The sequence below is a fragment of the Halichoerus grypus genome, chromosome 2 (assembly GCF_964656455.1).
Source record: "Halichoerus grypus chromosome 2, mHalGry1.hap1.1, whole genome shotgun sequence".
NCBI lineage: Eukaryota > Metazoa > Chordata > Mammalia > Carnivora > Phocidae > Halichoerus > Halichoerus grypus.
The window spans coordinates 193362769-193389092 of record NC_135713.1 but is presented as its reverse complement, the minus strand read 5'-3'; the positions used below and the strand labels follow the sequence as shown (position 1 = coordinate 193389092).

The window sequence follows — 26324 nt, the reverse complement described above, 5'->3', positions numbered from 1 at the left end:
AACTAGAGTTGAAAATCCAGATTTACGAAGTATGACAAAACACAGAATCAGGGTTCTTAAATCCCATTTTCTAGACAAGTATAGATCTGTGTCAAGGAACATCTGAATTTTTCAAGATTCTTCAAGTTAAGTAACTACGAAGTCATTTCCCTCTTCATTTAGTAAATGAGGCCAACTTTGAAAGGGTTTATCTATTTCAGAAGAAAATTATTATAAACCCACAATTCAATTTAATGTCATCTGAACAAAGTAACCTATAAAAGAACATTTCAATGCTTCCAGCAGTCTGCAGGCTTCTAACGTCAGAGAAATTGACAAGGCTTAGTGGTTCTCATTTCTAAACCACAGAAACACTTTCTCTAATATTGGAAAGTTTGTCAAGTTGTCTGCCTCAAAACTTCTTTTTCAGTATAATAACTTGAGAGTGGTTTCTCCTTCAAAAAACAATGAAACATCTGCACAAATTTCAATCAACTAGTTTGACTTGTTTTCTGACTTCTATGTGACCTAGGGTTAAACAAAAACCTTTTAGATAAAACATCAAAAGTACAATCCATAAAAGAAATAATTGTAGACTAGACTTCTTCAGAAGTATGAACTTATGCTTTTTGAAAGACATTCTTCAAAAAATGAAAAGACAAGCCATACACTTGAAGACAATATTTACTAATCACATATGTAGTAAAGGACATACTCAGAATATATACTTTCAAAATGCAATAATAAGAACACAAACACATTTTTAATGGGCATAAGATATACAGATAACAAATAAGCATCATTTGATCATTCAGGAAGTGCAAATTAAAACCACAATGAGTTAATAACATACAACTATTAGAATGACTACAATTTTTAAAGGCTCACCCATTCCAGGATTGGCAAGGATGAGGAGCAACTGGAACTCTCATATATTGCTCATGGCAATGTAAAATAATTTAGCTGCTTTGCAAGCACAGTTTAGCAGTTTCTAAAAAATTTAAATATATATCTACCATATGACCCAATCATTCTACCACCAGGTATTTACCCAAGATAAATGAAAGCATAGCAGCACACATAGACATACAAATGAATGTTTACACCAGCTTTATTAGTAATAAATAAAAACTGGAAACAACCCAAATGTCCATCATTAGTGAATGGATAAACAAATTATGGCATATCCACAAAAGAGATTACTACCTAGCAACAAAAAGAAATAAACTTATATGTATAAAAGCATAGATTAATCTCAATGTAATTAAGCTGAAAGAAAGAAATCAGACTAAAAAATGAGTACGTACTGCATGATCCCATTTATATAAAATTCTAGAAAATGCAAACAGTCTGTAGTGACAGAAGCAGATTAGTGTTTACTTGGAGAGTGGTGAGGGGGCTTGTGGAGAGAGAATGAGGACTTACAAAGGGGTAGGAATAAGAGGTATTGAGTTTTCACAAGTATATACATATGTCAAAATTTTCAAACTGTATACTTTAAATATTCTGATTATACCTCAGTAAAACTATAAAATATTCAGATAATTTTAAAACCTACTGGTATTATAACCAATTATGAAAAAAAGTACAAAGGTGGTGTCAAAAAATTAAAAACAGAACTACCATATCATCCAGCAAGCTCACTTCTATATATATATCCAAAGGAAATAAAAGCACTATCTCATAGAGATATGTGCACTCCATATTCATTGCAGCATTATTCACAATAGCCATGAAATGGAAACAGCCTAAATGCTCACCAACAGATGAATAGATAAAGAAAATGTGATATCTATATAACTATATCTATACATATATGATATATTTTGGGGTGTGGAGGAAATGGGCAGATGTTTATCAAAGGATACAAACTTTAGGTATAAGATGAACAAGTTCTGGGAATCTAATTTACAGCATGGTGACTACAGTTAATAATACTACATTGTGGGCGCCTGCGTGGCTCAGATGGTTGAGCGTCTGCCTTCGGCTCAGGTCATGATCCCAGAGTCCTGGGATCCAGTCCCGCATCGGGCTCCCTGCTCAGCGGGGAGCCTGCTTCTCCCTCTGCCTCTCTCTCTCTCTCTGTCTCTTATGAATAAATAAATAAAATCTTTAAAAAAAAAATACTACATTGTATATTTGAAATGTGCTGAGAGAGTAGATCTTAAGAGATCTTAGTGTTCTCGGGCGCCTGGGTGGCTCAGTTGGTTAAGCGGCTGCCTTCGGCTCAGGTCATGATCCTGGAGTCCCAGGATCGAGTCCCGCATCGGGCTCCCTGCTCGGCGGGGGGTCTGCTTCTTCCTCTGACCCTCCCCCCTTTCATGTGCTCTCTCTCTCTCTCATTCTCTCTCTCAAATAAATAAAATCTTTAAAAAAAAAAAAAAAAAAAGAGATCTTAGTGTTCTCATCACATACACACAAAAAAGTAACTACGTGAGGTGATGGACGTGTTATTTACTTGATTATGGTAATCATTTCACAATGTATATGTATACCAAATCATGTTGTACACCTTAAATATATACAATATACACAATTTTATTTGTCAATTATATCTCAATAAAGCTGGATGAAATAATATAATTTGACATAAACCATTTTCCTATGGATATATGCATATCCTATGACCCAGCTTCTTCATTTCTAGGAATCTATCCTATAAAAATATTTACACAGATGTGCAAGAATTAATGAATAAGAATGTTCTTTGTAGCATTATTTGTTATAGCAAAAATTTTAGAGGTGATTTCACCATTAATAAATATGCGCCAATTAAAATGTATATAACAAATAGCCAGGAAGAATACCTACCAAATTATTAACAGTGTTTACCATGACGAATTATATAGAAAGATTAGGGTGAAGAGGTAATTTTCATTTTGTAATTTCTAAACTTCCAAAAGCTAAAAATACTAAATTAAAACAAAAAAACCTTAACTTCACATATGAAACTTTTTCATGTATTTGTAATTATCACCAAGATATTCAATGTAGGCTTATATTTTTTCAATGTAAAAATTAATGAGCAAAAATTTAAACTAACATATATCATCTAAAATTGGTTGTATGGCCACTAATCGCAAAGCAGCAGAAAGAGAAGTTAAGAAAACAATCCCATTTAAATCACACCAAAACTAATAAAATACCAGGAATAAACTTAACCAAGGAGGTAAAAGACCTGTATTCTGAAAACAATAAAACACTGGTGGAAGAATTTGAAGACAACACAAACAAATGGAAAGACATTCCATGCTCATGGATTAGAAGAACAAATATTGTTAAAATATCCATATTATCCAAAGCAATCTACAGATTTAATGCAATTCCTATCAAAATACCAACAGCATTTTTCATAGAACTAGAACTAATAGTCCTAAACTTTGTATGGAGCCACAAAAGACTCCAAATAGCCAAATCAATCTTGAAAAAGAAAAACAAAGCTGGAGATATCATAATTTCAGATTTCAAGTTATATTACAAAGCTGTAGTAATCAAAACAGTATGGTACTGGCACAAAAATAGACACATACAGATCAATGGAACAGAATAGAAAACCCAGAAATGAACACACAAATATATGGTCAATTAATCTTCAACAAAGCAGACAAGAATATGCAATAGGAAAAAGTCTCTTCAACAAATAGTGTTGGAACTGGACAGCAACATGCAAAAGAATGAAACTGGACCACTTTCTTACACCATACACAAAAATAAACTCAAAATGGATTAAGAACTTAAATGTGAGACCTGAAACCATAAGAATCCTAATAAAGAGCACAGGCAATAATTTCTCTGACATCAGCCATAGCAACATCTTTCTAGATATATTTCCTCAGACAAGGGAAACAAAAACAAAAATAAGCTATTGGAACTATATCAAAATAAAAAGATGGCTGGAACAGTGAAAGAAAGAATCAACAAAACAAAAATACGACCTACTGAATGGGAGAAGATATTTGTAAATGCATATCCAATAAAGGGTTAGTATCCAAAATATATAAAGAACTTATACAACTCAACACCAGAAAAACAAATAATCCAAACAAATTTAAAAATAGGCAGAAGACATGAACAGACATTTCTCCAAAGAAGACATACAGATGGCCAACAGACACATGAAAAGATGCTCAACATCACTCATCATCAGGGAAATACAAATCAAAACCACAATGAGATATCATCTCACACCTATCAGAATGTCTAAATTCAAAAACACAAGAAACAAAAAGCACTGGCGATGATGTGACTAAAAAGGAAACTTCATGCAATGTTGTTGGCAATGCAAACTGGTGCAGCCACTGTGGAAAACCATATGGAGTTTCCTCAAAAAATTAAAAATAGAACCACCATATGATCCAGCAATCACACTACTATAAAGAATATGAAAACATTAATGCAAAGGCATATATGCATCCCTATATTTATTGCATTATTTACAATAGCCAAATTATGGAAGCAGCTCACATGTCCATCAACAGATGAATGGACAAAGAAGATGTGGTATATATATATACAATGGAATATTATTCAGCCATAAAAAGAATGAAATCTTGCCATTTGCAAAAACATGGATGGAGCTAGAGAGTAGAATGCTAAGTGAAATAAGCCAGTCAGAGAAACACAAATACCATATGATTTCACTCATATGCGGAATTTAAGAAACAAAACAAATGAACAAAGGGGGGAGAAAAGGACAAACCAAGAAACAGATCCTTAACTTTAGAGAACAAACTGGTGGTTACCAGAGGAAAGGTGGACGGGAGGTAGGTGAAACAGGTGAAGGGTATTAAGAGTACACTTATCTTGATGAGCACTAAGTAATATATGGAATTGTTGAATCACTATATTGTACACCTGAAATCAATATAACACCATATGTTAACAACACTGGAATTAAAATAAAATAAAAACAAATATGATAGTTTAGAGTAGACTTTCATCTTTCTATCCTTCAGTTTCCCCAATGGTAAATCCAGGTAATTGGAAGAAGCTACATCTAATGTCTTGAATACCTAAAATTCTACAGTTTTATTGCTTTGGATTTCTAATAACAATATTACCTAAAAACCTTAAAAATTTCACATTTTTTGACCTAGCAATTTCAATTTTAGCTATCTTTTGTCTGATGGGAAAGAAAACACTGCTTGTAACTGTAAGAATATTAGAAATAATTTATATAGATTATTTGTTATATAGGTTATTTTTCAAAACAATTTGTTTTTGTTTTTTGATCTGTCCCACAGAATAACTCACAGTCATTTAAAAAGGAGCTATACTTAGATCTATACTTATTTACATGGAAAGTTGACTAACATAATGTTAACAGAAAAAGGTAACAAAACTGTATGCATATGAGTCCATATATATTTTTTAAAATTATGTGTTCATGCATGTGTATATACCACATTTACACACACACTCATATGCTTAGAAAAATCCGAGAAAAATATACGCAAAAATACCAAAGTTCAGCTCTATGTAGTGGGATTACACATAAGTTTTATTTTCTTCTTTATATTCTCCTGTGCTTCCAGAGAACGAAGTTATTTCCACTTTGAATAATTATTTTAATATAAATCTCAAAAAAATCATCAAGAAAATTAACATATGGAGAAATAAACATGTCAGAAAAAATAGATCTGCCAAGAAAATTAACATATGGATAAATAAACATGTCAGAAAGAATAGAGCTGCTTCTTAACCTTTCTAAAAGTTTGATTTATTTTTATCATTTTATTTTTATACCCTCTGAAAGCTGTCTACAGTAGACACTCAAAAAATGTTGGGATGACTTGGGTAGATGGACAGATGGATACCTACACAGTATTGCAACTTGTCAATTCAATACTATTAGATTGCTTAGTAACATTCTATTGGTGGTCCATACCTCTCCTAGGATTTTCCATCTACAAATCTTTTATAATAATAAATCCACATCTTATATTTGAGCAGCTTGATGCTTTCAACCTTAGAGTATTACTTTGCATTTATGTGTACTGAATTTATTTTATTTCTGGCCACCCCTTCAACTTATCTATGCCATTTTTATTCTAAACTTGTCTCTCCTCCTTAACAAGCTTGGAATGGTCTATAAATGTAATCAGTTCCCTATTATCTACTTCTTTGATTAAAGTATTGGACACTGACTACAAAAGAATAATTATTTTCTAGGTGATTTCAAATGAAATTATTAGGATTTTTATTTACATTTCCTTGGCTACTGATGATGGAACATATTTTTATATGATTATTGGCTATACATATTTTCTTTTATGTGTAATACTTGTCCATGTGTCTTACCCATTTTTCTATTCTATTATTACTGATTTGTATGAGTTCTTTACACATTCTGTAAATTAATTCTTCGCCAGTTCTGTGAATTGCAAATATTTCCAAGTTTGTAACTTGTCTTTTTACTTTAAGGTGTCTTGATAAATAAAAGTTCTTAATTTTATATTAATTTTTATAATAATTTTATATTAATCTGTTCTTTTATACTCAAACATTTTTGCCTTAAGAAACTTTCCCTATCCCATTCCTATCCCATGTAATTAGCAAAAATCAGAAGTCTAAAAATACCAAATATTGATGAAAGTATGTCATAATCCAATCCAGTAATTAACAATCCAATTATGTACCTGGGGCCCAATTTTTAATATCATTATCATAAATGTGCAAAAAAACAGTTTTTATAACATATTATAATGCTTAGCTTTCCTATGATTTGCAATTAATCTAACCAACATATAACTTATATCTATGTTTGCAGACCTTAAACTAATAATGAAAACATAAAACTTACCATCAATATCAATAGTCTTTAGTGCCTTTCGCATTTCTGAATCACTTATAGAAATCTTCAAGGTATGATGGATCATTGGCAGATCATTCACATAAATCTTACCACTTTGAATTTTGCTGAAAATTTTACAGGCCTTCTGAAGTGCTAAACACACACACCAAAAGAGTTAATTCAAATGAATAATTATCCTTATCCCTGATACACCCTCTCTCAAGGAAAAACAACAACAATAATCACTAAAAGAAGAAAGAGGAGCAAATCTTTGTGTTCTAATCCTTTGCTTTAAAATGGATCTTGTGACTTATTTAGGTCCGTCTAGGGTGAATGGCCTCTAAATCTGTTCTAAAGAACTCTCAGAAACTGTGAGAAAGTCATGCAAAATTCACATCGTAAAGGATTCCACAGCTTTACCTAGGAATGTTAAATCCTTCTTCCATGCTCCCATACCACTTGGTATGTATCTCAGTCAAAGCTCTTGGTATTGTGACTGTTTGCATGTTAATATTCCTCACTAAACTGTCAACTTTTAGGGGGCAAGATTTTTCATTCTTCAAGTGCCAGTGTCTAATTCAGGACAGATCCTCAAAAAATGTCTGCTGAGTTGAATTTAGTTCAGTGGATACAACATGTAATTTTCAGAAAAACAGGTGCTGGATGACAGGGCTAAATACCAGAGAAAGACTAAAATATTGATAATAATGATTTTAATAATAGGAGTTTTAATAGAGTATTGGAGATGGAAACCAGGTTTCAGTGTAATGGGAAGTAAATAAATAATTAAGGAAAACAACTCTGAAGAAGCTTCTTTGAAAAGCAGAGTATAAAATTGACATAGTCCTGGGCCACCTAGGTGGCTCAGTCAGTTACATGTCCGACTCTTGGTTTCTGCTCAGTTCATGATCTCAGGGTTGTGAGACATAGCCCTGCATTGGCTCCATGCTCAGCAGGGAATCTGCTTGAGATTCTCTCTCTCCCTTTCCCTTTGCCCCTCCCCCTGCTCTCTCTCTCTCAAATAAATAAATATATATTTAAAAAATTTTACATAGTCCCTGAGGAAGCGGAAGAAAACTGCAGGAAAGAAAATCAAGAGTGAAGGGATTAGTCTCATGAAAGGGCATTTTCTCCAATGAGACAAAAGGGAAGGCCATGGATGTTGTTTACAATCCTAAGAGTTCTCCCCACAAGGAAAAATGTTTTCCTTTTTTTCTGTATTTACATGAGATGACAGATATTAACTAAACTTATTGTGGTAATCATTTCACAATGTATGTAAGTCAAGTCATTATGCTGCACGCCTTAAACGTATACAGGGCTACATCTTAATTATATCCCAATAAAACTGGGGGACAAAAGATGCCTAGTATAAGGGCTCCTGCCTGGCTCAGTTACTAGAGCATGCAACATCTTGAGGTTGTGAGTTTGAGCCCCAAATTGGGCATAGAGATTACTAAAAAAAAATGTCTAATATGATGACCAGAGTTAAGGTAAGTGGAAAAATATGCCAAATGACTCTATAAATATAGAGGAGAGGCCCAAGATATGGGAGAACTCAGTGTCAAGGAGTGAAGGGTACTATGATTCTTAATATTTAGATACCAAGAACTAAATCCCAGTAAAATCAGTGACTCCAGTGCTTACTAATGTATTCATTGGGTGTAATATCCAGACTTTTTTCCCAAAAAATTTGAACTAGAATAAGCACATATGTTATTATTTTGCCTATCTCATCAATACAACAACAAGATATTCATGAATACTTAGTTTAGTTTACTTATGCCTTGCTCACGGCATTTGCCATATCATGTAATATTAGTTGGTATCATATGCCATTAGGAGTAAAGAGATACTAACCACTGAAACAATTCTTAATAAAGCACACAATCAGGAAATTAATTCAAGAAATTCTAGAACTTATTATTACCACTTAATTCTTGTGAGTATAAGTCTCCTTGAGGTACTTGATTATATAATGTCTTGTAGAGGCTAGAAATCATTTCCCTTTTCCTGTCAAAGAAACAGCCACATTAGAAAGCAGCACAAAAATAAAACAAAACACCATACACACACACACACACACACACACACAATATTTATGCCATTTTTCCATTAAAATATTAACAAACCTATCCACTACATCAAAAACTAATGATGTATTGTATGGTGACTAACATAACATAATAAAATTAAATTAAATTTAAAAACAAAAATAAAAACAAACCTATCAATGGATTGAGATTCTCCAGTGTCTTACTCCACAAAAACCTTTCTTAAAGAACTGTCCAAGTGATAGTGAATTATATATTCTTCACCCCAGAATTCCCACCTTGCTTCTTTCTGCTCTATGGAGCAGAATTTATCCTAGTCAGTAAGTAGTGGCTGTGACCCACAATCCTTTGGCTGTGGTCCAATTATTGCTACTCTTAATTCAAGTCACAGCAAATTTTTAGAAAGTTATTATAGGAAGGAAAAACACGAATATCTTTAAACAGCAAAGAATCCCAGATCCCACAACCTGTCAGTAGAAACAATTTGAAAAGATGATTTATCTAATCCCATAACACGTAAATAACTGAAATCATAAAATGTTAGTGTTAGAAGAAATCTCCAGAGTCCATCTAGTACAAGATTCTTGTACAGATGTGGAGACTGAGGCCCAGAGATATAAAGTGAATTGTACAAGAGCCTAAGCTAGCATGTGAGGTCAATAAATACTCAATTCTAAGTCTTTCATTTCCGTATACAGTGGGCTCAGCTCTACACCATCCTTCCTAAGAGCAGAGTCTTACTTTGCACAAACTACTTTGCATACTTTATGTGGAAAGGATAGATGATTCCAAAAAGAAAAACCCAAGTCTGAATGCAACATTTAGGGTAAAAAATACGATGACTTAAATACCGAATAATTGAGGAAGATGTACAAAAGGGTGATAAAGTCTTATGAACACTGTACTGATTCGGCAACTTGAATAAAGAGTTTTCTTCCCTAGTCATCTTCTCCTTCGACAGCTTCACTGAGGAAGAGGCAATCTAGAGCCAAATACAAGAACGTTGGTGACTGAGATCACATTGGTAAACCAGCATTATTGGACAATAAACCTGTTATAAGATAGGCTCCTCATATCATATCTAGGCTCCTCACCGACGTAAAATTGCTTTTCGTAAGGAAATTAGTTTACATATACTAAAATTTGAAATAAACTATAAAATATTTTTTTGCAAAGCCACATTTTTCTAAATATGCAACTAAATCATCTCCTAATTAATATTAATATTGTGTCAATTTATAATAATGGATTTTACAAAGCAGGGCAAATCTATGGTACAGTGAAGACAAGACCACCAGATTCTGGCTACATATATAGGCTTTGACTATATGAGCAAAATAATGTAAAGAAGCAAAACAGTTATTCAAATAACACAGGTAGTGCGACACCTGGGTGGCTCAGTCAGTTAAGCGGCTGCCTTCGGCTCAGGTCACGATCCCAGGGGTCCTGGGATCGAGTCCTGCAACGGGCTCCTGCTCAGCGGGAAGCCTGCTTCTCCCTCTGTCTGCTGCTCCCCTGGCTTCTACTCTCTCTCTCACACATAAATAAGTACACAAAAATCTTAAAAAAAAAAACAAAACAAATAACACAGGTAGTTATGTTTTAAATTATCCTTATGATTGAGAAAACGATCCACCTGACATGTATATATAAACATGATTCAAAAGTGGCAAGTAGCTAGGTAGATAGAAAAGTGTCACTTTAGAAAATGAGGACTAGGGGTGCCTGGGTGGCTCAGTCGGTTAAGCGTCTGCCTTTGGCTCAGGTTGTGATCCCAGGGTCCCCAGATCAAGCCCCGCATCAGGCTCCCTGTTCCGCTGGAAGCCTCCTTCTCCCTCTCCCACTCCCCCTGCTTGTGTTCCCTCTCTCACTGTCTCTCTCTTTTTGTCAAATAAATAAACAAAATCTTAAAAAAAAAAAAAAAAAAAAGAAAGACAAGAAAATGAGGACTATAATATTAGGTGTCTTCAATTTTATATGGAGTCTAGAGCCTTGTCTTTTAAAGACCATGCAGGATGTAGAAAGAAGACTCTGAAGCCATACACGATTGGTAAGAATTGGTACTGAGATCCCACATAGAGCCAAAATTTTCAAAAGGCAATGTTACCAGCAAGAATAGGCTAGGGGAAAAGAAAAAAAAGGAAAAAAACCAAACCAAAACAATTTATCCCCCAATAAAAGAAGCATGCAGAGTAAAATCTGTCATTGTCTCAGCTCTTGGCTGGAAAAAAGAAAAAGAGAGAGAGAGAGAAGAGAGAGTACTACTCTTGATTAGTTATAATTATAGCTCCACCCACAAATAAGTGTAGAACTCAAATCTACACTAAATACATGGGCTAGGAAAATAGAAACCAAAAAATTCATTTAAAGTGGTCCCATGTTTGTAACAGCTCTGAAGTGCAGAGCAGAAGCGAATTCAAATTCTCCTGGAGGAGGGTACTCTAAATCCAGAGTCATCATGAGATTCCCACAGATTTAGATCAAATATATAGTTTGATATATAGGATATAAGGATATAAGTTAATGAGTGAGAATCAGACAAAGCAATAAACAGATTTAGATCCCCAAGGACTTTATATTAGGTTTATCAGATATCAATCTTGAAACAACTATGGAACATGAGCAAAGAACATGACAGAAGGCAGATTATAAGAAAAACCAAATAAAATGTCTAGAAGTAAAAAATATAAGCACTGAAATTAAAATCTCAATAGATAGGTTAAACTGCAGATTAGATTCAGCTAGAGAGAGAAAAACTAGAAAACAGATGGGAGAAATTATCCAGACAAAAGAGAGTGTATCTAAGTACATCATATAGTGAATGTAATAGGTTGAATGACAGCCCCACAAAAAGATATGTCCATATCCTAATTCTTGGAACCTATATATGTGACTTTATTGGTAAAAGGTCTTTGCAGATGGAACAAAGTCAAGGATCTCAAGATGAGATCTACAATGATGTGCTTATAGAAGTAGAAGGAGACCTGAGATACAAACACAGGTAAGAAGACCATATACAGAGCAAGATGGAGGCCAAGACTGAATTTATGCTGCCACAGCCAAGGAATGCCTAGGGTCATTGTTATAACAGCAGAAGTATTAACAGAGAGCACAGTAATAAAAATAAATATCTAATGTAGGAAAAGGGGGAAAATGTCATATTCTTCTGAAAGGGTTCCTTGTTATATTAAAAAAAAAAAGGAAAGGAAGAAGAAGAAAAGGAGGAAAGGGGGAGGAGGGGGAGAGGGAAGAAGAGGAAGAGGAACTATTTAAGACTGTGACATTTCAATACTTGAACTAAAATGTGATGGAATGTTTGAAAGCTAAAAACAACACTCAAAAGTAAAATAAATATTTCCAGATCATTATTTACCTCAGTTCTTTTAGTATGCAATTGTCCTTGAAAACTTTTCTTTCTCTTGATCTTTTTTCCTCCTGAAAAATCAGAGGATTTTTCTTCTCCACACAGGAATATTGTTGTTTCATTCCTAAATTGCACAGAAAATTGGAATAATTCCTGAATTGCTTTTTTTCTTACTTTTTGTTTTTTCATCTTTTATTTGCAGAATTTTCAAACATATACAAAAGTAGACAGAGTAATTGATGATCTTCCCATGTACCCATCACCCAGCTTCAATAATGGGCAATCCTATTTCATCCATATCCCTATCCCTACTTCCATTTCTTATTATTTTGAAGCAAATTCCAACGTTATATTATTTCATGTGTAAAGATTTTAGTATGAATTTCTACAAGGTGTTTTTTCTTTTAAAAATATATTTGAAACACGATTATGATATCCAAAAAATTAATAATTTCTTAATATTATCAAACATAGTCAGTGTTCAAATTTCCAACTGTTTCATAAATGTCAACATTTTTTAACACTTTGCATCAGGATTCAATAAGGTCCCCATTACAGTTTGTTGATGTGTCCTTTTTTTTTTTTAAGCTTTTATTTATTTGACAGAGAGAGAGAGACAGCAAGAGAGGGAACATAAGCAGGGGGAGTGGGAGAGGGAGAAGCAGGCTTCCTGCTGAGCAGGGAGTCCAATATGGGGCTCGATCCCAGGACCCTGGGATCATGACCTGAGCCGAAGACAGATGCTTAACCGACTGAACCACCCAGGTGCCCCTGTTGATGTGTCTTTTAAATCTCCATTTATCTATAGGTTCTCCTACCATGTCTTTTATCATCATGATCATGATCATCATCATCATCATCATCACCATTATTCTCAGGCAATTTGTCTTATACATTTTCCAGTCTGGATTTTGCTAATTGTATTACCATGGTTGTAGGATTTTTTTTCAAGATTTTATTTATTTAGTTGTCAGAGAGAGAGAGAGAGAGAGAGAGAGCACAGGCAGGGGGAGCGGCAGGCAGAGGGAGAAGCAGGCTCCCACTGAGGAAGGAGACCCATGTGGGATCATGACCAGAGCCAAAGGCAGACGCTTAACTGACTAAGCCACCCAGGCATCCCTGGTTGTAGGATTTTAAAGACTTAATCGGATTAACATTTTTTGTTTGTTTTTTTCGGCAAAACCACTATATAGATGCCTGTGCTTTCCACTGGGAGGCATATAATGTACAAGTGGTTCTCTAACTGTGGTATTAGCTGCTATATTTATACATAATAACTAGACTCAGCAAATCATCAGGGACTATAAAATATTTATACCTAAATCTATCATTCCTTCTTCACTCATTAGCTAGAATTTTTTTTTTTAAAGAGTTTGTTTATTATTTGACAGAGAGAGACACAGCGAGAGAGGGAACACAAGCAGGGGGAGTGGGAAAGGGAGAAGCAGGCTTCCTGTTGAGCAGGGAGCCCGATGTGGGGCTCGAACCCAGGACCCTGGGATCATGACCTGAGCCAAAGGCAGATGCTTAACAACTGAGCCACCCAGGCACCCCAGCTAGAATATCTCTTTAAAGAAAAACTTCCTCTTGGGAACTATTTGGTTACTCAGTGGTATAGTTCATACAGAAAGGCAGGATAATTACTTTATTCTTTTCCTTATTTGCCACTTTTCATAACACTGACTTGGCTCACTTGTAACCTCCAATAGTGACAAAGTAATTTTTATATCATTTTGTACACTTGGATTTATATACATTAAATTCATCTTACTTCCTTGTAATTATTATCCTTATTGATACCCTAATTATCACATGTATAGTGGGAGTCTCTTCAAGTAGGCTCTTCAGTCCTTTTGATGCATCCCTGGTAGGAGTCTTTGTTAGTTTCCTTATTTCTGTAACACCAGATGCTCCAGGCTCATCTATACATTTCCTTTCCCAGACCTTCACTTCCTCGAGGGCATTGTGTGTCCCCAGGTGTTAACCTATTTTATACAATGCTAATGAAAGAAAGTAAAGGAACATTTATACCACCTCCCATTCCTTCCTTGCCTTCTGTCATCTAACACAAAGGAATAGTGAGAATCCCCATAAGACTATCAGCAGATTTGTCAGCAGAAACCTGCAGGCCAGAAGAGAGTGGTATGACATATTCCAAGTGCTAGGGAGAGGCACCTGGGTGGCTCAGTCATTAGGCGTCTGCCTTCGGCTCAGGTCATGATCCCAGGGTCCTGGGATCGAGCCCCACATTGGGCACCCTGCTCAGCGGGAAGCCTGCCTCTCCCTCTCCCACTCCCCCTGCTTGTGTTCCCTCTCTCGCTGTCTCTCTCTCTGTCAAATAAATAAATAAAATCTTTGAAAAACAAAAACAAAAACAAAGTGCTAGGGGGAAAAAAAACTGCCAACCAAGAATACTCTACCCCACAAAGTTGTCCTTCGGGAAAGACAAAGAGTTTTACAGACAAAAAAAAGGTGAAAGGAGTTCATCACACTAGATTGGCCTTATAAGAAATGTTAATGGGAGTTCTTCAAGCTAAAATGAAAGGATGCTAATTAGTAACATGAAAACAAATGAAAGTATAAATCTCACTGACAGAGGTAAATATATACTTAAATTCAGGATACTCTATTATAATAATGGTGGTAGGTAAATCATATAGAACTCTCATATAAAGGTTAAAAGACAAAAGTATTAAAAATAACTATAACCAGCCAAACTATGGAAAGAGCCAAGATGTCCAATCAACAGATGAATGGATAAAGAAGATGTGGTATAATATATACAATGAAATATATGCAGCCATCAAAAAAAATGAAATCTTGCCATTTGCAACAACATGGATGGAACTAGAGGGTATTATGCTAAGTGAAATAAGTCAATCAGAGAAAGACAATTATCATATGATCTCACTGATATGAGGAATTTGAGAAACAAGACAGAGGATCATAGGGGAAGGGAGGGAAAAATGAAACAAGATGAAACCAGAGAGGGAGACAAACCGTAAGTAACTCTTAATCTCAGGAAACAAACTGAGGGTTGCTGGAGTAGAGGGGGGTGGGAGGGATGGGGTGGCTGGGTAATGGACATTGGGGAGGGTATGTGCTATGTGAGCGCTGTGAATTATGTAAGACTGATGAATCACAGACCTGTACCCCTGAAACAAATAATACATTTATATGTTAATAAAAAAGTTAAAAAATTTTAAAAGCACTAAAAAAAAATAACTATAACCACAATAATCTGTTAATGGATACACAATATAAAAAGATGTAAATTGTGACATCAAAAACAAAACGAGAGGGAGGTGTAAACATGTTGAACTTTTATAAACCTTTGAAGTTAAGTTGTTATCAGCTTAAAATAGACTTATAACTATAAGATGTTTTATATAAGCCTTATGGTAACCACAAAGCAAAAACCTATAGTAAATACTCAAAAGATAAAAAAAAAAAAAAGGAATCAAAGTGTATCACTAGAGGGGCACCTGGCTGGCTCAGTTGGTGGAGCATGTGACTTTTGATATCAGGGTTGTAAGTTCAAGGCCCACATTGGGTGGAGAGATTACTTAAAAATAAAAATTAAAAAATTTTAAGTATATCACTAGAGAAAATCATCAAATCACAAACGGAGAGAGTAAGAGAAAGGAACAGAGAAACTATAAAACAGCCAGAAAACAATCAAAATGACAATAGTAAGTCCATACCTATCAATAATTATCTTAAATATAAATGGACTAAATTCTCCAATCAAAAGACATAAAGTGACTGAACAGATTAAATGGGAAAAAAAAAAAGACCCAAATATATGCTGCCTCCAAGAGGATCACTTCAGGTTTTTTTTTTTTTTTAAGATTTTATTTATTTATTTGAGAGAGAGAGAGAGAGAATGAGAGAGAGAGCATGAGAGGGAGAGGGTCAGAGGGAGAAGCAGACTCCCTGCTGAACAGGGAGCCTGATGTGGGGCTCGATCCTGGGACTCCAGGATCATGACCTGAGCCGAAGGCAGTCGCTTAACCAACTGAGCCACCCAGGCACCCGAGGATCATTTCAGCTTTAAGGACAAGTATAGACTGAAAGTGAAGGGATAGAAAAAGATATTCCATGCAAATGGAAACCAGAAGAGGGCAGGGGTAGCTATATTTATATTAGACAAAATAAATTTCAATACTTTTTTAATTAAAAGATTTTATTTATTTATTTATTTGAGAGAGAGAGAGCGAGAGACAACACGAGTGGGGAGGAGAGGGAGAAGCAGTTTCCCCACTGAGCAGGGAGCCCGACATGGGGCTGGATCCCAGGACCCTGGGATAATGACCTGAGCCGAAGGCAGATGCTTAACTGACTGAGCCACCCAGGCGCCCCTTCAGTACATGTTTTTAAGCCAAAAATTGTAACAAGAGACAAGAGTCATTATATAATGATAAAGGGATGAGTTAATCAAAAGGATATAGCAATTGTAATATTTATGCATCCAACATACGAGCACCTAAATATATAAAACAAATAATAATAGATCTGAAGAGAGAAATAGACAACAATGCAGCAATAGTAAGAGACATTTCAATACCCCACTTTCAACAATGGATAGATAAACTAGACAGAAAGACAAAGGGAAACATTGGATTCCAACTACACCATCAACCAGATGGACCTATAGAGACAGACATATAGAGAACATTCTATCCAACAGCAGCAGAATACACATTCTTCTCAAGCATATATGCAACATTCTCTAGGGTAGATCATCACAAAACAAGTCTTTAAAACCTTAAGAAGATTGAAATCATATCAAGCATCTTTTCTGACCACAAAGGTATAAAACAAGAAGTTAATCACAAGAAAAAAACTGGAAAAATCACATATGTAGAGATTAAACAACATGTTCCTGAACAACCAATGGGTCAAGGAGAAAATCAAAAGAGAAATAAAAAACATCTGGAGACAAAGTAAATGAAAACACAACATACCAAAACTTACTGGATGCAGCAAAAACTGTTCTAAGAGAAACATTTATAGAGATAAATGCCTATATAAGGAAAAAAGAAAGATCTTGAATAAACAGCCTAATTTTATACTTCAAGGAATTGGAAGAAAGAAAAAGAATTAAGCCCAGAGTTAACAGAAGAAAGGAAATAACAAAGATTAGAGCAGAAACAAGTGAAACATAGACTAAAAAGACAGTAGAAAAGATCAAAGAAGCTAAGAGCTTGTTTTTTGAAAAGATAACCAAAATTAACAAATCTTACTAGACTAAGAAAAAAAGAGAAGACTCAAATAAATAAGAAATAAAGAGGAGACATTCAATTGATAACAGAAATACTAAAGAGCATAAGAAACTATGAATAATTATATGCCAACAAATTAGATAACCTAGAAGAAATATATAAATTTCTAAATTTCTAGAAACATATAAGACTGAATCATGAAGAAATAGAAAATCTGAAAAGACTAATTATTAGTAAGGAGATTGAATCAGTAATCGGAAACCTCCCAACAAAGAAGAGTCTAGGATGGCTTCACTGGTGAATTCTACTAAATATTTAAAGAATTAATGCCAAATCTTCTCAAACTCTTCCCAAAAATTGAAGAGGAGAGAACACTTCCAAACTCATTTTATGAGGCCAGCATTAGCCTCAGCATAGCAAAGCCAGACAAGGACACTACAAGAAAAGAAAATTAGAGCCCAGTATCCCTGATAAACATAGATGCAAAAATTCTCAACAAAATATTGGCAAACCAAACAAACAGTACATTAATGATCTAGTGGGATTTATTTCTGGGATGCAAATATGGTTCAACATAGGCCAATCAGTAAATGTGATACACCACAATATAGGGAAAAACCCATTCCTCTGTGTTTCTCCTTTACTCTCACACTACTACCATACTCACAATACTTCTGACACCAGATGTGTGAGGTTCCCGCCCCCCCCCCCCATGAAGCAATTTTCTGCCACACTAGCTAGGTGTCCTACAAATTAACTCCATTCTGACACTATCTACCTGAATATACTGTCAGATTCCACAGGTTAAGGGCTCAGTCCCACAAGACTGCCCCCAACCCACTTGTACCAATCACAGCAGGTTGTACCTATGATTCTGACTGATCAGCTATAAATCAGAGGTTCCTACAAGCCCCTCCTTGGATTTGACTAATTTGCCAGAAGAGCTCACAGGACTCAGAAAAATAGTTACTTATGTTTACCAATTTATTTTAAAAGTCATAGAAGATACAGATAAACCCAAATGAAGAGATACATAGGGCAAAGTCTGGGAGGATCTCAGCATAGGAGCTTCTGTCCTTATGGAGTTAGAGTGCATCACCCTCCTGGTATGTGGATGTTTACACCAACCAGGAAGATCTCTGAACCCCGTACTACTGAGATTTTTATGGAGGCTTCCTCATGTAGGCATGATCAATTATTAATTCCATTTCCAACCCTTCTCCCCTCTCTGGAGAGATTCTAGGTTGGTGAACACATCCACAAACTGGGAGGGTGACACACCCCAACTCCATGAGGACAGAAGCTCTTATGCTTGGGATCCTCCCAAATCTCACCTTGTGTATATCTTCATCTGGTTATTCATCTGTATACTCTCTCATAACCTTTAATAAACTGGTAAACATGAGTGTTTACCTGAGTTCTGTGAGATGTTCTAGCAATTAATTAAACCCAAGGAGGGGTCATGGGAACCTCTGATTTGTATCTAAATCAAACAGAAGTGGTGGAGAACCTGGGAACTTACTACTTGAGATTGGCATATAAAGGCGGGGTGGGGGGACAGTCTCATGGGACTGAGCCATTAACCTGTGGGATCTGATGCTATCTCTAGGTAGATAGCATTAGAATTGAGTTAAATTGTAGGACATTCAACTGGTGTCACAGAATGACTTGGTGTGGGAAAACCCCACACATTTGGCTTCAGAAGTGTTATGAATATGGTTGTAGTATGACAGTAAAGGAGAAACATAGGAGAACTGAGGTTTTTCCAAACATAACCACATTAACAAAATGAAGGATAAAAATAATATGATCATCTCAAAAGATGCAGAAAAAACATTAGATAAAATTCAATGTTCTTTCATGATAAGAGATCTCAGCAAAGTGGGTGTAGAAGGAATATACATCAACACAATAAAGGATATATATGACAAGCCAGAGCTAACATCATACTAAACAGTCAAAAACTGAAAGCTTTCCCTCTAAGGTCAGGAACAAGAGAAGGGTGCCCACTCTCACCACTTTTGTTCAAAATAGTATTAAAATCCTAGCCAGAGCAATTAGGCAAGAAAAAGAAATAAAAGGAATTCAAATGGAAAGGAAGAAGTTAAACTGTTTCCAAATGGTATGATCTTTTATACAGAAAACCCTAAAGACTATCAAAAACCTGTTAGAACTAATAAATAAATACAGTAAAGTTGCAGATACAAAATCAATATACAAAATCAGTTGCAGAAATTTCTATAAACTAACAACAAGCCATCAGAAAGAGAAATTAAGAAAATAATCCCATTTACAATAGCATCAAAAAATAAAATATTTAGGAATAGATTTAACCAAGGAGGTGAAAGATCTGTACACTGAAAACCATAAAACATTAATTAAAAAAAAAACTGAATAAGACATAAATAAGTGGCAGGATATTCTGTGTTTGTGCCTTGGAAGAATTAATATTGTTTAAATGTCCATACTATCCAAAGTGATCTATAGAATCAATGCAATTCTTATCCAAATTCCAGTGGCATTTTTCACAGAAATAGAAAAAATAATCCTAAACTTTGTATAGAACAACAGAAGACCTCAAAGAGCCAAAGCAATCTTGAGAAAGAAAGAGTAACACTTCTAGAACATAGGCAGTAAGCTCTTTGACATTGGTCTTGGCAATAATTTTTTGGATTTGATACCAAAAGCAAAGGCAACAAAAGCAAAAATAAACAAATGGGACTACATCAAACTAAAAAAGTTTCTGCACAGCAAAGGAAACCATCGGCAAAATGAAAAGGCCACCTATGGAATGGGAGAAAATATTTGCAAAACCATATATCTGATTAATTAATGGTCAAAATATACAAGGAATTCATGCAACTCAATAGCAAATAAACAAATAATCCACTTTAAAAAGGACTTGACTAGACACTTTTCCAAAAAAGATAATACAAATGGCCAATGGGTACATGAAAAGGTATTCAACATCGCTCCTCATCAAGGAAATGCAAATCAAAACCACGATGAGATATCACTTTACACCTTTTAGATTGGCCATTTTCAAGAAGACAAGAAACAAGTATTGGCAAGAATGTGGAGAAAAGGAAGTACTTGTTTACTGCTGGTGGGAATGTAAATTGGTGCAGCAACTATGGAAAATTGTTGAGTTTCCTCAAAAAATTTAAAATATAACTACCATATGATCCAGCAATTCCACTTCTGGGTATATATCCAAAGGCAATGAAAACAGGATCTCAAAGAGATATCTGTACCCCCGTGTTCATTGCAGCATTATTCATAATAGGCAAAATATGGAAACAATCTGTCCATCAACAGATAAATGGTTAAAGATGTGATATATCACACACACACACATACACACACACACACACACTGGAATTTATCCAGCCATGAGAAAGAAGGAAATCCTGCCATTTGTGACAACATGGATGGACCTTGAGGGCATTATGTGAAGTAAAATAAGTCAGACAGAGAAAGGCAAATACTGGATGATCTCATTTATATGTGGAATCTATTAAAAGCCAAATTCAGGGGCACCTGGGTGGCTCAGTCAGTTAAGCATCTGCCTTCGGCTCAGGTCATGATCCCAGGGTCCTGGGATCAAGTCCAGGTATCAGAGTCCCACATCTGGCTCCCTACTCAGCAGGGAGCCTGCTTCTCCCTCTCTTGCTGGCCCTCACCCTGGCTCATGCTCTCTCCCTCACGCTCTTTCTCTCAAATGAATAAATAAAATCTTTTTTTTTTAAAGCCAAATTCATAGAAACAGAGTAGAATCGTGGTTTCCAGGGGCTGGGGGTACAGTAAATAAGAATAGGGAGGGGGGCCTGGGTGGCTCAGATGGTTAAGCGTCTGCCTTTGGCTCAGCTCATGATCTCCAGGTCCTGGGATGGAGCCACATGTCAGACTCCCTGCTCAGCAGGGAGTCTGCTTCTCCCTCTTCCTCTGCCTCTCCCCACTGTTCCTGCTCTCTCTCTGTATCTCTCTGTCTCAAATGAATAAATAAAAAATTCTTTTAAAAAAAAAGAATAGGGAGAGGCTGGTAAAAGGGTACAAAACTTCAGCTAAAAGATAAATAAGGTCTGTGGGTCTAATATATAAAATGATGACTATAGTTGATAATATTGTATTGTATAATTGAAATTTACTAAGAGAATAGAACTTAAATGTTCTCACCAAAAATAAATAAGTAAATAAGGTAAATATGTGAAATAAGTAAAACGTGGTAATCATTTCCCAATGCAAGCATATGTTAAATCGTCATATTGTACATTTAAATATATTACTTTGTCAAAAAAAAAGATAAACTTACAGACATACGGATAACTGCTCTCCTATAACTGGAAATCTATGATGGCTCATAGGCTTCCACAAAGTTGTGAGAGAAGTGAGAAAAAAATGAAAAGAATTGCTATCTAGGAATTAAAACTACACTCCTGAAAGAATGGCCACAAATATTCATGATCCTATATATTTTAGAGGAGAACTTATGAGCTACATTTTTGGTTCTCTCAAACTTACAGAAGTATAATTCAACTAAATAAGTTCAAAGTTTAACTTACATTTTTTTGTATTCTAGTCTCAAACCCCTAATTTCATGCGACATTCTCTTCTGCGTTGTTTTAGAAAACTTGACTTCTTTCTTGTTGTCAATATGTCTTGATGGCAAGTTGGCTGCAAATGAATTACAGCCATTATCTGATGAATTGGTATTTTCTTCTGCCTGGGGACCAACCAAGATCCATAGTCAACTATGTTCTCTTTGCAGATATAAATTAAATATGACATTCTGGGTCAAATCACTCATTGTAGATTAATATTTTTTCTAAAATGATGCTACCAAACAGAATTTTGTTGTAAAGGATTTAATTATTAGTGCATTAGTTCAGATTAGGTACATATTCTAAATGCCACCAACTATCTTCAGTGCATTATACAGCTATAAAATGCCCAGCATTCATGAATGTATCTAACAATTGTTGAATCTAGTTCTTAAAGCATCTTTAAGCTTACTTCATTAAATTAAAAACTTCTGCTCTGCGAAAGACACTCTAAAGAGGATGAGAGGACAAGCCATAGACAGAGAGTAAATATTTACAAAAGACATATCTGATAATGGCTATATTTTTTTTGTATATTCAAAAAATATACAAAGAACTCTTAATGGTAACAAAAAGCACAATCCAACTTAAAAATAGGCAAAAGAGGGGCGCCTGGGTGGCTCAGTCGTTAAGCGTCTGCCTTCGGCTCAGGTCATGATCCCAGGGTCCTGGGATCGAGCCCCACATCGGGATCCCTGCTCAGCGGGAAGCCTGCTTCTCCCTCTCCCACTCCCCCTGCTTGTGTTCCCTCTCTCGCTGTGTCTCTGTCCGTCGAAAAATAAATAAAATCTTAAAAAAAAAAAAAAAAAAATAGGCAAAAGATCCGAGGTGCCTGGATGGTTCAGTCGGCTATGCATCTGACTCTTGGTTTCAGCTCAGGTCATGACCTTGAGGTCATGAGATTGAGCCCCACAACAGACTCCATCCTGGACATGGAGCCTGCTTGGGATTCTCTCTCCATCTCCTTCTGCCCCTGCCCCCCACTTGCACATTGGTCTCTCTCAAAAAAAAAAGGGGGGGGCAAAAGATCTTAATAGACACCTTACCAAAGATGTATAGATGGCAAACAAGCACATGAAGAGATGCTCAACATCATGTCATTAGGGAATTACAAATTAAAATATCAAGATACCACTATACATCTATTAGAATGGCCCAAATCCAAAACACTGACAAAACCAAATGCTGACAAGGATGTGGAGCAAGAGGACCTCTCAGCCATTGCTGGTGGGATTGCAAAATGGTACAGCCACTTAGAAAGACAGTTTGATAGTCTCTAAAAAACTAAACATACTCTTACCATATGTTACAGCAATTGCACTTATTGGTATTTACCCAAAGGAGTTGAAAACTTATATGTACACAAAAATCTGCACACAGATGTTTATAGCAGCTTTATTCATAATTGTCAAAACTTGGAAAAAAACAAAATGTCCTTCAGTGGATGAATGGATAAATGAACTGTGGTACATCTAGGAAATGGAACACTATTTGGCACTAAAAAGAAATGAGCTATCAAGCCATGAAAAGACATGGAGGAACCTTAAATGCATATCACTAAGTGAAAGGAGCCCAACTTTCACAACAAGAAAGTAAAGGCTGTATGCTGTATGATTCCAACTACATGACGTTCTGAAAAGGCAAAACTATGGAGACTAAAAAGACCAGTGGTTGCCTATGGGGGTGGCGGGGATGGCAGGAGTTGAACAAGCAGAGCACAGAAGATACATAGGGCAATGAAACTCCTCTATATATTATAAAAATGGCAACTTGTAATTATACATTTGTCCAAACTCATAGAATGTACAATACTGAGTCAATCCCAATGTAAACTATGGACTTTGGGTGACAATGATATGCCAGTGTAGGTTCATTGTAACAAATGTACCACTGTGGTGTAGGATATTCATACTGGAGGAGGCTGCACATGCACAGGGGCAGGGGGTGTATGGGAACTCTCTACTCAGTTTTGTTGTGAATCTAAAACAGCTCTAAAAAATAAAATCTATTGAGAAAAAAAAATAAGCAGCAGCTATATTACTTCTAAATAGACAGGCCCCCCGACAAAAAAGGAACTAGACCCTAGAAGCAATGAACCTGTTTAGAAAAAGAGGAATGAAGTTAGAAATATACTCTTTTGAAATTTGGCTGTTTGCTTAAAACAACTGGAATGCATCTAGTGGGTCAAAGGTCTATTAGTGTTTAACCCCTGAACAAATTACACAGGCAATTTATAAAGCAGATCACCAAGGGAGTTTAGAGAACCTCTATTTCTACATAAAATGGAAATTAAGGGAACTATTTCAGTGACTTTTAGGGTCTGCATACATGCGTCTTACAATAGAGACACATCTTTAACAACTTGCTTCAAAAAGGCATCGGATTTGCTGCCTTAACGAGGTGTTTCTTAGGAATGATGAAAAATTTCCCAGAGATATTGAGAAAAACGACTCAAAATAGAAACCAGGAAAATAAAAAGAGGAAGATCTAAAAACTAGGCACAAAAACCTGTTATCAAAGACCAGATGAACAGAAGCAGTCAAATAGTGAACAGAAACTTAGATGATACAGAAAATGAAACCACCTCTGAAACTCTATGTTAAAGATGTAGGAAGTATAAACTATATAGCCTAAGGAAGACAAACTGGTATATGTTAATATGTTAATTCTTTTAATTTTTAAGAATTCATCTTCAAAATCAGGTTATGAGGGCACAATCAACAACGCATTAGGTATAAAAAGGTGGAACAGGTTAATATATATATCACACACCTCGGTACTTAGCAAGAAGCCTTGATTTTTTTTCTTTCTTTTTTTTTGGGGGGGGGTTATAGTATAGATACATGTCTTACCTGGTGGCACTAGATCCATTAAAAGTGTAAATTTAAAAGGTTAAGACTCTCAGTTGACAATGTTGAGTTAGTTCTACCTGAGCCCTGTGCTTCCAGAAAACAGTGAAGATTAAAGGAATCCCCTCACCCTTTGTGTTCTGGAAAATGGCTTACTGCAAAGAACCATCCTTCCCCATACACTTTAGATAAAACTCACAGATGCCCTCCTTGTTTACCTATGACAAGGCCAAAATTCCCTTTCTTTGCTTCATGAATGATTAGCCAAACTGTTTTAACCCCACTGACTGATTAATCAGAACAAAATGCTTATTAGCCAAACTTTGGTTAAGCTTCTCTCCTTCCTCCAGGCCCCTAAAATACTCTCTGATCTATTTATCCAACCATGCCACTCTTTCATTCCACTTCCCCATACCCAGTTCTTTCTAGCCTTGTTGATTCCTGTCTATTAAGAAGGAAAAAAAAAGCCCTTTTTGCCTAGCCCTTGAGATGTTTGCAGATCTTCTCGTCACAGCCTTCTCCCTATTGCAATAGTCCCCCCTCCTGCTATTTCAATAAATAGTCCCTTTTCTCTCTCACAATAATCCTTTTGAATAAAATCTCTCCTTACTAAGTCCAGGTTGGTTTTTTGTTTGACACAATACTGGCCAATGGATAAGAACATCCCTGAATCACAGATAAGAAGGCTAGAGAAACTTGGTATCTTTTATATTACCATCTAGTTAGATTCCCACATCTTTAATTATGTCATCTACAACCTCTCATGTAGGTTTAAATCCTTTATTCTCCTGAAAAATTATCCCAGTTCCAACCCCCCAAAATACTCTCGCCATACACCACAGATCTCTTGACACTACATAGGTTGCTGGGATGAGAAGTTTCAGTATATGCCCATGAAAAGACCTCAAAAATCACCTTGGTTGTTAAGCAAGATCTTGTAACTATATTGCTCTACGAATCTGCTTACTGATTAAGGATGTGAGATAATGTAAAATAATTTTTTAAAGTAAACTAATTTTTTTTTTAAAAGAAGAGGAAGGAGTCTTTAGAAACTGTTTTGAAAAAATACCTGGCAGAATAAAGGTACTTTAGTTTCCATTTTTCGGTTTAGTGGTAAATTCTGCCCTTGAGGACTCAACGGCCTTGATGAACAAGTATGAATGAGCAATAGCACAAAAGGATTTCCTGTCCAAAAAAAAAAAAAAGAAAGAAAGAAAGAAAAAATCATGTGCCTGTTTAAGAGACTTAAGTAATTATATTTATCTACCTGAAGTTATCCCTGTAATGTAACACTCACAGCATAATACGGAATAGGTATGTATGCAAAAGCTAGAAAAAACAGTTCGTAGATTGTAATTCACAGAAGATCATCCAGTCCCTTAACTTTACCTTTTGTGGTATAAGAAGAAATAGAGAAATCCAAATTCAAATGGCATAAAAAGCAGAAAAATCCAGTTAA

General features: G+C 35.5%; 2 protein-coding genes across 2 annotated transcripts in view; both read right to left on the bottom strand.

Annotated features, from left to right (window-relative positions):
- Positions 1–6815, bottom strand: part of LOC118553947 (EF-hand calcium-binding domain-containing protein 13) — a 74848-nt gene extending 68033 nt beyond the window's left edge. Inside the window, exon 1 of the mRNA XM_078066389.1 lies at positions 6782–6815. Within this exon, the coding sequence (XP_077922515.1) occupies positions 6782–6815 (34 nt within the window). The remainder of the gene's footprint in view (positions 1–6781) is intronic.
- A 1870-nt stretch (positions 6816–8685) lies between these two features.
- On the bottom strand, positions 8686–25964 carry LOC144381026 (EF-hand calcium-binding domain-containing protein 13-like). The gene is made up of 5 exons (XM_078066473.1): positions 25935–25964; positions 21978–22138; positions 12200–12314; positions 9678–9808; positions 8686–8785 (listed from the first exon to the last, which is right to left on the bottom strand). The coding sequence occupies exons 1-5, from the start codon at positions 25962–25964 to the stop codon at positions 8686–8688; spliced, it is 537 nt and encodes a 178-aa protein (XP_077922599.1).
- Positions 25965–26324: the final 360 nt, after the last annotated feature.